We start from the raw sequence: 12,291 nt of genomic DNA, 5'->3' as shown, positions 1-12,291 counted from the left end.
GAAAGTGACTTGAGGACATTGAGGCATGGTGGGGCAAGGGGCGTGTGGTGAGGAACAAGGGCAGGAGCGAGGGGCAATGCCAAATGGATGACAAGTGATGACGATATTACAGAAGCGGGTGGCGCTGGTGCCGGGCAGTGCTTGGGATGTCGAGAGCTTGCATTTGGCACCATGAATGTCCGTGGTTGTGCACATGCGCTTGTAATGGGGGAAACTGCACCATCTGCAAGCAGCCGGCCGGCTTCATTATCCTGTCAAGTGGCCTCTGTGCAAACAATTGCTGCAATCAAATGATACTCAGCCTGTCCTCCAAAATTGAATGTTTCTGGTGTGATGTAACGACCAAGGCACCCAGCCTAGTAGATACGCGGTGGAGCAATGTTGGGAAGGGGCGCTGCCAGGACGGAGCAAGTGGGGCTGGCGGGGCGGTTGCCAGCTTGAGAGGCAGTCACCACATGCAACAACATTAAAGTGCTGGGCAACTGAGCCAGTTGGCTGGCTGCGCGCTGGCATTGTCTGCTACAATGCATTACGGGCCACAGTCCCAGACTACAGGAGTGGTTTGGGTGGTCTGGGTGGCGCAACGGTGGGGAATGCAGCCAAGGCCAGCACTGAAACGGCAAGGAACGGACAACCACCAGCCTGAACATGTGCACATGCCTCCCACTTCAACGTTTGCCTCGTCAGAAGGCATCGTGACATTCTTGACGCCCGCCTGACAGCACATGTCTTTGGCGCAGACGCATCTCGACTTTCATGGCTGATGGACTGGCTACTGAGAATTCGCAAAAAAAGGAAAAAAAAAAGTTACAGCGGGCGCTTGCAGGAATCCATGACCAATTTGTATCCAGTCGAGCCAAGCGCGGGAACAGACAGCCACGAATTGTCATGCTTACCTGGCCATGATGCAAGCAAGACAATGTTTGGCTGAGTCCAGAAGACGTGAATACAGGCTTCACGGCCATCCATGTCCTCGGTCCCGCCGCAAAAGGCCGAGCTGCAACGAGGCTTTTACAGGGATCGATGCGCTGTTTCACTACAAGCGCTGCAATATCGTCCCTAGGCCACACGCCATCATCGACTTGAGTACGGGACATCTGGAGTACGGAGGATCACGGACATCTGGACCTAGGAGTGGCCTATCAGCGGCCTATCAGTTGAGGGCATCAGGGCCTAGCTGCGCCTATCAGGGTCAATTGATCAATTTCGATTCAGGGCACCGAGACCGCTGCCTCTCCGGCCAGGCTCCGTTTCGCGCACCAGACCGTCAAGGCATAACGTGTGTCAGGGCTCCAGATGTCTTTAGCGGCCGAGTAGACGCCGCCAAGCCACATCGATTCATTGTTGATGACCTGCATCTCCCAACTAGAGCCCAGCCAACCAGAGGCACGCAAGCCAGACGAATGTTGAGGTCGTCAACCCGATGGCCACGTCCCACCACACCGTTACCACCAGCAGACCACCAAAATTGCCGCCATCGCAGCCTCACTTGACTTTTCACGTCGGAAGCTAGAGATAAATCATGTCTCTGCCAGCCACTGACAGCGCTGCACCAGAATAGTGTTGTTCCCTAAGCTAACTCACGCCAGCACTTGAACCAGCCCCTGCAGAGTGGTCGACCCAGTCAGCGCATTCGTCACCACCCGTGCCGTCCAGTCCAAAGGAACGCTGCTGGTGCGTTGTATCCGACTACGCCGTACAGGCGTGAGCACATCACGGCGAACTGACAATTTGCTGCTTGTCTCATCGCATTCAGAGTGCCAGTGACGCTGGACAAAGCCATGTTACTTCTCTTCGCTCCCTTCTACAGTGTGTGCATTTGTGGCCGCCCGTCATTGGCTCTGTAGTAACATCAAACAACGTTGTGCGGCATTCAGAACCCTTGTGTTCTCGATGCCACCTTCAAGGATGAAATTAACTCATTCTGTCAGCTATTGTGCCTGGATGGCCAAACGTTGGAGCTGAGTCTAGAACGACAATTTTACCACGGTAGCGACGCGTTTCCATGGACACGTTGTTCGATTACAAGTCTGGGTATCGAAAATGGAGCTTCAGCATGTTTGACTTTCCACATTTCCACAGATTCACGCCACAGAGAGAAGATCATCGAAGTCCTCAGCATTGATGATGGTGGGGGAGGGGGGGGACTTTGACCAAGCAGCCCAGCAACCCAGTTATCGGTCCTGGTACTACCACCAGTGGGCCTCCATGTACGAGATTGACAGGGGCCGGCGAAAGGGATGGGCGGATAATGACGTCGTGAGGGACGGGAAGTCATCCAAGGTCAAAATGGTGCACCCATTGGAGTATCAACAATGCCCCGCGGTCGCTGACGGAACGAACGCAAAAAGATGAGAGAGCCAGTTTGCTGTTTTCGCCGATTTTTGAAACAGATCATAGTGCGGGAAAGGAACAACAAGTTGCTCGAGCGGTTTTACGGCAGTGACCCCAGACTATCCACGTCCCATTCTCCAGAAAAGACCCATGGGGACAATCGCGGATATTTGACCATGTTGATGTCTCCAAGGGGGCGTGCACCAAGCATGACGTATGGACCATCACCCAAGGCCCAGAACGAAACAGGCAATTTCACCTTTTCACGATGCCATCGAATTACGTCGTAAAACGGGCCACGATTCTTCATTGCGCAGCTTGCCTACTGCAAGAATTTGTCGCCGGAGACGCCGGATGTTTTCCATGCCAACAAGTACAAAAACTGGGCTGGTACAACAACTATGACGGTACATCAGATCCATCGGGAGGCTCATAAACGATTGCATTGGCGATTAAGAAAGAAAAGGATTCTCTTCAACACTGCGATTGCCTAGTTTTGTTTGGTCCCTTGTAAAAATATTTTGACAATTCATAAACCCTCCGGCTAACGAGCTATCTCATAGGATGACTGTAAAAGCAGCAGCAGTAACTTGACTCTTTGTCATTGCACATCATACGACCCCTCCGGAACTTACTAGATGAACCATCATGACCACTCGATGCCTGTGCACATATACATTCATACATATGTACATACATCACGACTCCATCAAACTCGGCTGAAGGGAACCAACAACATGCCTTTGAAGTGGATCCACGAAACCACCGTTTATTACGCCTGGCCTCCATTTTTACTTGTGAGAATACATCATCACCTGGTTCCATTCATTTGGCAAGAATCCTGTCCGCAACAAGCGCCGAAACTAGCGCATTTATCGTGGGTGTTTCCAGGGAAGATCCACTTCGGGATGCCCTTTTCGCGAAAGCGTCTTTACAATACTACAATGTCATGCAGATTGTAGCCATTGTTCAGGGTCTTGACTCCACTGGAGGATGTTCGTGGGGAGGCAAGAATGTGGGAAGGCCCTTTCCACGATGCCCTTCGGATTTGAGTTGTGTCTTGTGAATAGCTTGTGATACTTACAGATGGGACGCTTCGGCTGGTTTTGACTTCCGTGAAAATCATCACGCCCGACCTCTGATCCAACGAGGGCTCTGGTGGAGCCCACGACAATTGTGATCACTGATGACTGGATCGGTCTGCTACTGTGATCGATTTATCGGGCGTTGTCGCCGTATCTGGCCGGTATCGACTTCATTCGTCTGGAAAGAATTATATGTCCAACGATGAGGGTGTGTCCGCCCGATATCCCAGCTTTGAAACGGCTGCGTAAATACAACTTTTGCACAGATTGTATACAGAATGCCCGGGTCAAACATGATTCTCGTCACGACCTCAATTAGCATCGGCTGTATTAATCCACCACTAACTGCTTTACAACCTTGTCTTCTTTCCTGGCGACAAGAGGAAATATAAGCAGGGCCATTCTATTTCGCCCGCAACCAAAGAGGCCGTCCGCCTGTCAGACGCTATTATCACGGGCCGTGCGGGAGGCAAGGTTCCTGTCAAGTGTGCCTGGTGCTTGAAGGCATCATCGACGGTGATGCTTGTACCGTCAGAGAGGCTTGTTGAAGCAATGCGGTAAGCATCAATAACGTATGTGCCGTCCACCATGATACTTCTCTTATCCATCAAATATGCATATCATCAGAACTACACTCTGGGCCGCCATCCATCGCCAACTCACCGGCGATGTCGTTCCGGGCACTCACCACCAGCCAAACAAAAGTGAAACGAATCCTCATCCAGAATCAACACCAAAATAACATGCCAATAACAACACAAGACGCCAAAGATCAAATCCAATCCGCCAAAGCAACTATAGATTTTGAAAAGACGTGGCGCTAAGCCTCGCCGCGGAAGGTTTCCTGTTGAAACTGTTTACTTATAGCCTACTATCTCTCCGGGGATTAATCAGAGGGTTGCGCAAACTTCCCCCATAACATACACACCCGAGAGAAGGAAAACAAATGTTATACTCCGTAGCATATCAACGATGAGTCTCCACCAGGAGCGTAACCCACCAGTTCCCCCCGAGAACACGGTGCCAGAACCACCATTGCATGAATTTATAATATGCCTCGTTGCAGCCGCCACTTGACTCCACGGGGTCTACAATACACCATCATCAGATTCAGTCAAGAGAAACGAGTTCAACATCTGCAGGAAACAACTTGTATCATTTCAAACCTCAAGACCGTTGACCGGCGGGGCCTTACGCAGCGGCAGGTCACAGGAGCCGGGGCCAGGCTTGATAATGCTACTGCGCCCAGTGTTTTCCGTCAAGCAGCGTAGGTGATCACCGGCTCGCCCGCCGAGCAGGACTGAGCCTCGGCAAGCCGAGCGATGCCGCAAGTACGTGGTGCGCTTCTTGAGGGACCTTTGCATCGACAGAGTCCACAGTATCTTCGATGGAGTGCTCAGCTAAGGCAGCGGATGCCCGTTTTATAAAACACTAGAATTCCCTGCTGGATTTTATGAGAGTGTTTGCGACTTACTAGACACGGCAAGAGCGAGAGCCGAGCAAGCCAGCTTAAACAAGAACATGGTGAAGAACTAGATCAATGTTCAAGCGTAGACTGAAAGAGAAGTTGTGGCTATTCAGAGGCTAAATGTATTACATGTGAACATTTCTGCAGGGATTCAGAATACGTTATACTTATCCGCTGAGGGAAGCATAACATGCCACATTGTCTCGTGTCAAATGTCTCAATCCTGTCTTGTTACAACCATATTTGTCGCATCTTGCCATGAGCTCCGTGCGGTAGTAGCGTACGGCTCGTCGACAACATCAGATATGAGTCAACTGTTCGTGTCTCAACAGTCCAACACGTCATTTCAAATCCCCCTCGTTTTGCAAAAATGCAGTTGCTCTGCAAAAACTTGACAGCTGCTGGATTTCCAAGCACACGGTCGGACAAGGCAGCGGAATCCTGGACAAGCTGTAAACATTTGGGGATACGATAACCCACGGCGGTTAGCTACAGAAATTCGCTCTCTGGAATTACGACTTTACCCATTGTTCTGACAATAGCCAGCTCTGGGGAAACGTGAAAACTGAGCCATGGGCCATGTGTCATTGGGACACGTCACGCCGTTACCAGCCATCTTCCTCGTAAGTTGTATTACGCCCGCTTTATTGATGGCTGAGCTCAAGACCGTGCATGGGGCTACCATCCAATCTTGGTCTTTACTGGTACTGACCATTGGCGTGGGGCGATGCAATATTGTGCTAGTATTATAACTACGGAGTATTATTGTAGTATTTCCAGTTTCCTAGGGTTAGGGTTGAGATGTATTCCTCCGTGTGCGTTTGGGGCGATGCCCCAAATATCAGCAAAATTCATCCCCAAGGCTTCATAGTAACCCCTCAACAACAGTGGAGCAAACTAAACAATACTTGGACAAAGTGTAATCCCAATGGCTGTTTGAATAACGTCATCGTATACATCAGACCTCTGTCCGCTTAAGGAGCTTCATTTTGTCGGGTAAGGCTCTTTATCCTGCAATGCTATATCTTGCAAGTCGATACCTTCCTAGGTACCCCAAATTATGACAGGTATGCCCGGAAACACGTACAACAGTGATACTTGCATATTTTTTTCTGATTCGCGTCAACTTTTGCAGCGTACCAATCCCAAAATTGTTCATTGGCACGCAATTCTCAGGCATCGATGTCATGACAAAGCGGAAACTAAACAATTTGATTCCCAGTTGACATGGTCACGACGTAACGGCTGAACTACAAATTTATTGGTCCAGCTCCCAGACTAATTTTGTTTTGTTTACCCTCGTTTACATTACATCCGTCAATCAATACCATCGTACCCATCTCAGCTTTTGAAGCTTAAATCTTGGCGTACTTCTTGAACGCTCCAATAAGGCCACCAGTCGAGCTATCGTGGCCCTCCCCATTGCCAGCCTCGTCAAGCTCCTTGAGAATCTTCTTGGCCAGAACCTTTCCAAGCTCGACGCCCCACTGATCAAAGCTGTTGACGTCCCAGATGGCACCTTCAGTGAAAGTCAAGTGCTCGTAGTAGACAATCAGCGCTCCAAGCTCGGCAGGGCCAATTGATCCTCCAACAAGGATGGAGGTTGTAGGGCGATTTCCGAGGAAGCGCTTGTGTGGAACAAGCTCCTCGGGGGCGCCTTCAGCTCTGACCTGCTCGTCAGTCTTTCCGACCATCAAGGCCTCAGCTTGGGCAAAGTAGTTGGACGCAAGCATCTTCTGGTGCAGGTTGTTAGTGATGGGGTTGTGAGACTGAGCAGCCAGGATAAAGTCAGTAGGAATCAGCTTAGTGCCCTGGTGGACAAGCTGGAAGAAAGAGTGCTGAGCATTGGTGCAAGGCTCGCCGAAGAGAATAGGGCCTAGGTCGATCTTTTAGCACACCTTCATCGAGGCCAATGGCGAAAACTCGCAGACAGTAACGTACCAGTGGTGTACTTGACAGAGGAGCCATCAGAAGCAATGGACTTTCCGTTCGACTCCATAGAGAGCTGCTGTAAGTAAGCGGGGAAGCGATGGAGGTACTGATCGAACCTAGTATAAGGGTTAGCGATGCAGCTGGCATAAACTCATTCGAGCACTACAGTGGTACCACTTACGGGGCAACGAGGTGAGTCTGGGCCTGGAAAAAGTCCGAGTACCAGACGCTAAGCAAACCACCAAGAATAGGAATGTTGTTTTTGATGGGAGTCTCGCGGAAATGTTTGTCCATGGCATGAGCACCGCTGAGGAACTTGTGGAAATTGTCAAAGCCAATGTACAAAGCAACGCTGAGGCCGATAGCACTCCAGACAGAGTACCGACCGCCTACCCAGCTCTCAAACCCAAACATATTCCTGCTGTCGATTCCAAACTTGGTGACTTCAGGCTCATTGGTGGAAAGAGCGACAAAGTGCTTCGCAATTTCACCCTTGTTTCCAGTCTTTTCCAAGAACCAGGTCTTGGCAGTATTGGCATTGGTTGTTGTCTCAGCAGTGGTAAACGTCTTGGAGGCAATAAGGAAGAGGGTGGTCTCAGGATCAGAATTTTTGAGAGCCTCAGCCATGTGAGTTCCATCAATGTTGGAGACGAAGTGAAGAGTCATGTCATCAGCTCCATAGTGCTTCAGAGCTTCTGTGACCATGACAGGGCCACTATGAGCAACCATAGGTTAGCTTTCAGGTCCGTCATAGGCAAAAGCTGCCAGAGCGATTGCCTGCTCAGCTTTTTTTTTTTGAGAGGGAATACTCACAGGTCAGAGCCGCCAATACCGACGTTGACAATGGTAGTCAGCTTCTTGCCGGTGAAACCCTTCCACTCTCCACTTCGGACCTGCTCCGAGAACTCCTTCATATGCTTCAAAACATCATTGACACCGCCGGGGGCATTCATGACATCCACGCCATCAACCTTCATGTCCCAGCCGCCGACGTTTCGCAAAGCAGTGTGGTAAACGGCACGCTTCTCCGTAAAGTTGATCTTCTCTCCAGCAAACATGGCATCTCGTTTCTTCTCCACGCCAGCCTGCTCAGCAAGCTTGACCAGCAAGTCGAGGGTCTCTTCAGTTAAGAAGTTCTTGCTAAAGTCAAAGAGGATCTCGGCCGAAACGCCCTTAGAATCGAAGGTGCGAGTGAAGCGAGAGAATCGTTCCGGATCAGAAGCGAAGGCCTCTTTGAGAACAAAGTTTTTGCCGACATTGTCACGGTGAGCTTGAAGCTCGGCCCAAGCGGGCAGCGTATTGGCGGGGGCCATGCTGGTGGTGGTTGAAGGTTTGATCAAGAAAATGAAAGATGTTAAGAGTCTATATGGAACGGCCCAAGGTAACGATTAGTCAAGGGAAACAATATCGGATTGCAGCACAAGCCAAAGAAATGCGAGGCAGGATCCAGAATCCGTCCAACCGGGTTATATAGCTTGCCACATGAATGAATCAGACCAGCCTTGGTTGTGACGTACAAAGACGACGGATCCGGCTGCCACGGAGGTATCGGTATACCGGCCGTATCAACATCCTTTACACCTCGAGGGGGGTCCAAAAACAGATACTACTTCCAACTTACCAAGAGGGTCGACAATGATCAGGTTTCTTCAATGGGGAACGACTTCGAGCGGGGGTGCGTTTGTTGCAATGCAAAATGGACTTGACAAGAGTCGGGAGCGAGGATCGATATTATGGTCGCCAAATAATAAGTACCGCAGCTGGCAAAGCTTCTGTGGAGCTCTCGTCCACTCTGGCGAATTGCTTGGTGATGCTGACTGGATTCTTATCTGAGCCACGGCAAGTGCAACCACTGGCGAGCTAAAGCCAGCAGGGACCTGAGGAGGGGGAGGGGTAACCTTTCTGCGGCCGGACTTGCCGCAATTACGTCTTGGACTTTAGAACCAAGGAAGGAGCGGGGCCAGCCAACAGCTCTCCTGCCCATGCGGGGCTTGAAAAACGCATTCGTGGACCTTGATTCATTCATTCGCGCGCCCTGATCCTCATGAGTGAAATTCGTCGCTCTCGGCCCTGTAACATGCCCACGTATCATCTTGCCGCTTCTCACGCTAAGTCTGTTTTTGTTTCTGTCTCGCTTGATGTTCAATCATGCTGACCTGTGCCCTGACCATTCGCTTGCTACGGATATGTCATCAATTGTCACGAAGCCCCCTGCTACAGCACCTTTTTAGCACATCGTGACATTCTTTACAACTCGTAATCCGTCTTGGCAGCTGAATTTCCTAATTTCCAACGTAGTGATGTTTAAAATAATCTAACTAGGTGATGTGACTGCTCACCATAAAGTGCGCATTCTCCGTTGGTGCAGTAGTATAAATAACAAGTGTGAAAAGGAAACGAGAGTGGCCAAAGTCATGTGAACAATAAAGGAGGAATCAAAGGCATTTTGACAAACAACCCTTTTTCTCTAAAACAGGCTGAGTGCATATGCCCGCCAAAACTCCGAATGCATGGTCATGATACCTTTTGCCGAAACAAAAAAAGGGGGTACAAAATAAAAAGGGTCTTGGGCAAAGTCGTTCATCTTTACTCTTATGCCAAGTATGTGGCAACGTCTGCCCCTCCTCTCTGGACTGGCTTCTCGCTCTATTCTGTATACATAACTTCAGGCTTCGTCAATCGTCCATTTCCTTTTCTTGACAGTATCGGAATCATTCGAAGCCGTGATGCAACATCGCGTTCCCGCTATATGCTCGCTTAATTTGGATGTATCGAGAATCATTTTTTATCGTTGATCTTGAATACTGCCCACAAACGACGGATCGCTCACACTGCCGCCGGCATCTCCAAGTCCAGCAATCGGCCGATTGTAGCTAAACCCTTGGAACTGGTTTTGCATGGTTTGTGACAACATTGGTCCTTCCACATATGAATCCTGGGGTGCCTCTCTAGTGAAATCCGGATCAAAGTTAATAGTGTCCAAGGCGTCAGCCTGCGACTAGTTAGTCGGAGTTCGGAGTGATTCATAGAGTACAGCGCAGGGATTTTGAAGTTGTTTTTTTGGTGGAGTTGTCACTTACAACACTGGGCTTAAATGTAGGCTCGTACTTGCGCTGCAGCAGCTTGCGCCAGTCAATAGCATGGAAGAAGGGGTGTGCTTTGATCTCAGCAGAGCCATTGGCACCTAGACGCTCTTCGGGGTCTCGGTTCAAGAGCTTGACGAGAAGATCTTTGGCAGCCGGGGGTACGATATCAGAGAAGTGGAGCGGTTCGGATAGAATCTTGCGGTACATCTCGTTGGTGTTCTCGTCATAAAATGGCGGCAGACCCGTCAACATCTCGTACAGCAAAACCCCGAGTGTCCACCAGTCAACTGTCTTGTTGTATCCCTTGCCCATGAGCAATTCCGGGGCCAGGTATTCGGGAGTGCCACAGAAGGTGTTGGTACGGTCTTCATCCTTCATATCGAGCTTGCAAAGACCAAAGTCACAGAGCGCAATGTGGCCCTGGTAATCAAGCAAGATATTCTCAGGCTTAAGATCGCGGTAAATAACACTGAATCCATGTAAACATTCCAAGGCGCAAAGTAATTCCGCCGTGTAGAACCTAGCTCTGTTTACATCAAAACGATGCTCCTTCTGTAAATGGTAAAATAGCTCTCCGCCGTTGACAAAAGCAAGGACAAAGTACAGCTTCTCAGGCGACTGAAAACTGAATTTAAGAGGTACAATGAAAGGATTATTGATCTGCGCCAGCACAGACCGCTCAGCTAGAGTGTGAGCAACTTCAGATCGGGAAATGATGTGTGCCTTTCGAATAGTCTTGAGGGCATAGATACGATTCGTATCTTTCTTGCGAACCTGCATGACCTTGCCAAAACTGCCCTTTCCGACTACCTTGAGCAGCTCAAAGTCTTCAATCTTGAGTTTACCCGCGCGGGTTTCGACGTATTCAACACCAACCTTGATCTTTCCAGTGCCAAATTGGATATCAACCCACTCGACGCCGCTGTGGCCGTCACCTTTGTGGCGTTGTGCGTGTTCAGCGGCCGCCTTCTCTCGATCTTTCTTGCTCGCCTTGGGGTCCTCGACGTAGGGATGCCTCTCTTCAAATTTCGGGTTGATCCTGGCAACACCCAAGAAAATATCTTGACTGCGACCGGCCCCAGGGCCTGCACTGGGATTCCTCAAGTAGAGGTGAATGACGAGCTCTGTCACTCGCGAAACGTCAAACTTGTATTGAGTATTTCCGCCTGCCCAGAGTGGATTCTCGGGGTTGCCGTCGACCGAATTCACAAACACCTGGACCTTGTCGAAATCGAGAAGGGCATATGGCATATACTTGCCCGAAATACGGCCGTGTTTGGTGGGAATGCCTCCAAACCCTCCTGCTGACGAGTGTGGTCGGGCAGATCCGTTTATAAACGATCCGGCGACTCGTTGAGAAGATGAGGGCCGAACAGAGCTGGCAACGCTAGACGCCGCATTGCTGGTAGATAGCGATCCTTGATGCTGTGAGGTGAAGGCGTTTCGATGTGACTCTGGCAATGAAAATCCTTGGCCCTCGTGGAGTGTTACAACCAAAATGCCGGGCTTCGGTGGTGTGACGACGGGTGCCTGAGCCATGGCTTCTGAAGCGGCTGGATCGGGTGCATATTAGGGCATGAAGTTGGATCAAAGGGAAGCGGCTTGTCACTGCTTACCGATGGCGCTCTCTGTGGTCGGAGTGACGGCGCCGGAGGCTGATGGTGTCTTGTCATCTTTCTCCGTGATGGTCGAGGTGGACGGCGATCGAGCAAAGGGGCTCAGAGTCCCTAAATGGGTCTCCTTGAGCTCTGTAGCCATGGTAAGCATTTGGTCCGAAAGGGATTCAAACGGATGACGTCGGGAGGTGTTGCATGACGAGCAAAAGGGTGGCACTTCAATTCCCCAAGCATGGAATGCGTTGGAGGAGATACTAACTCTTAGTGAGCTTCCAAGACATGGCAGTTATCACGGCGTGGATATCAGCACTCGTCGGGGTCGGACAAGGTCTGTCTCGCGGTGTCGAGAGTGTAAGACAGAATCTGAGAGTTGGTCTGGTGGGAAGGGTATCCTCTGAAGGAGCCCTAGGCGTAGAAATCGGGGGCGAGTCTAATCTTCGGCCACCAGCTGGAGTGAGAAGGTCAAGGGCCTGCAGACAAGCCGGGTTGCTGATGGCGGGAGACGGAGGCGAAGGCGTGGGTGGAATACTGGTTGGACGGAGTAGGGAGGAAAGGCCGACGCTGATGTGGACTGGATGAGTGGTTTGGCGGACGGTCCAGATGATTGCTGCACCACAGCCAGAGACAGAAGCAGACTGGAGACAGAGGCTCCCGCAACCCCGCAGACACCAGACGGCCCTTGCTCAAGACGGTCGCTGACTGGAGCGGGCAAGTGAACACTTGGGGCGCTTGAGCACTTGAATGTTCAGCACAAGTGGACTGGTCCGGCC

The 12,291-nt window shown here is 50.6% G+C and overlaps 2 protein-coding genes across 2 annotated transcripts; both read right to left on the bottom strand.

Moving 5' to 3' along the window:
* Positions 1-6,242: 6,242 nt before the first annotated feature.
* Positions 6,243-8,132, bottom strand: pgi-1 (Glucose-6-phosphate isomerase; the record flags this gene model as incomplete). Its single annotated transcript, XM_014685142.1, has 4 exons — positions 6,243-6,763; positions 6,829-6,935; positions 7,001-7,534; positions 7,633-8,132. 4 exons carry the CDS (start codon positions 8,130-8,132, stop codon positions 6,243-6,245), a joined length of 1,662 nt encoding a protein of 553 aa, XP_014540628.1.
* Positions 8,133-9,604: 1,472 nt separating this feature from the next.
* On the bottom strand, positions 9,605-11,663 carry gad8_2 (Serine/threonine-protein kinase gad8; the record flags this gene model as incomplete). The annotated part of the gene is made up of 3 exons (XM_014685143.1): positions 9,605-9,811; positions 9,900-11,458; positions 11,522-11,663. The coding sequence occupies 3 exons, from the start codon at positions 11,661-11,663 to the stop codon at positions 9,605-9,607; spliced, it is 1,908 nt and encodes a 635-aa protein (XP_014540629.1).
* Between the last annotated feature and the right edge of the window lie 628 nt (positions 11,664-12,291).

This window comes from Metarhizium brunneum, chromosome 4 (genome assembly GCF_013426205.1).
Source record: "Metarhizium brunneum chromosome 4, complete sequence".
Taxonomy (NCBI): Eukaryota; Fungi; Ascomycota; class Sordariomycetes; order Hypocreales; family Clavicipitaceae; genus Metarhizium; species Metarhizium brunneum.
Note: the sequence above shows the minus strand (reverse complement) of the source record. Positions and strands in the feature narration are given on the sequence as shown.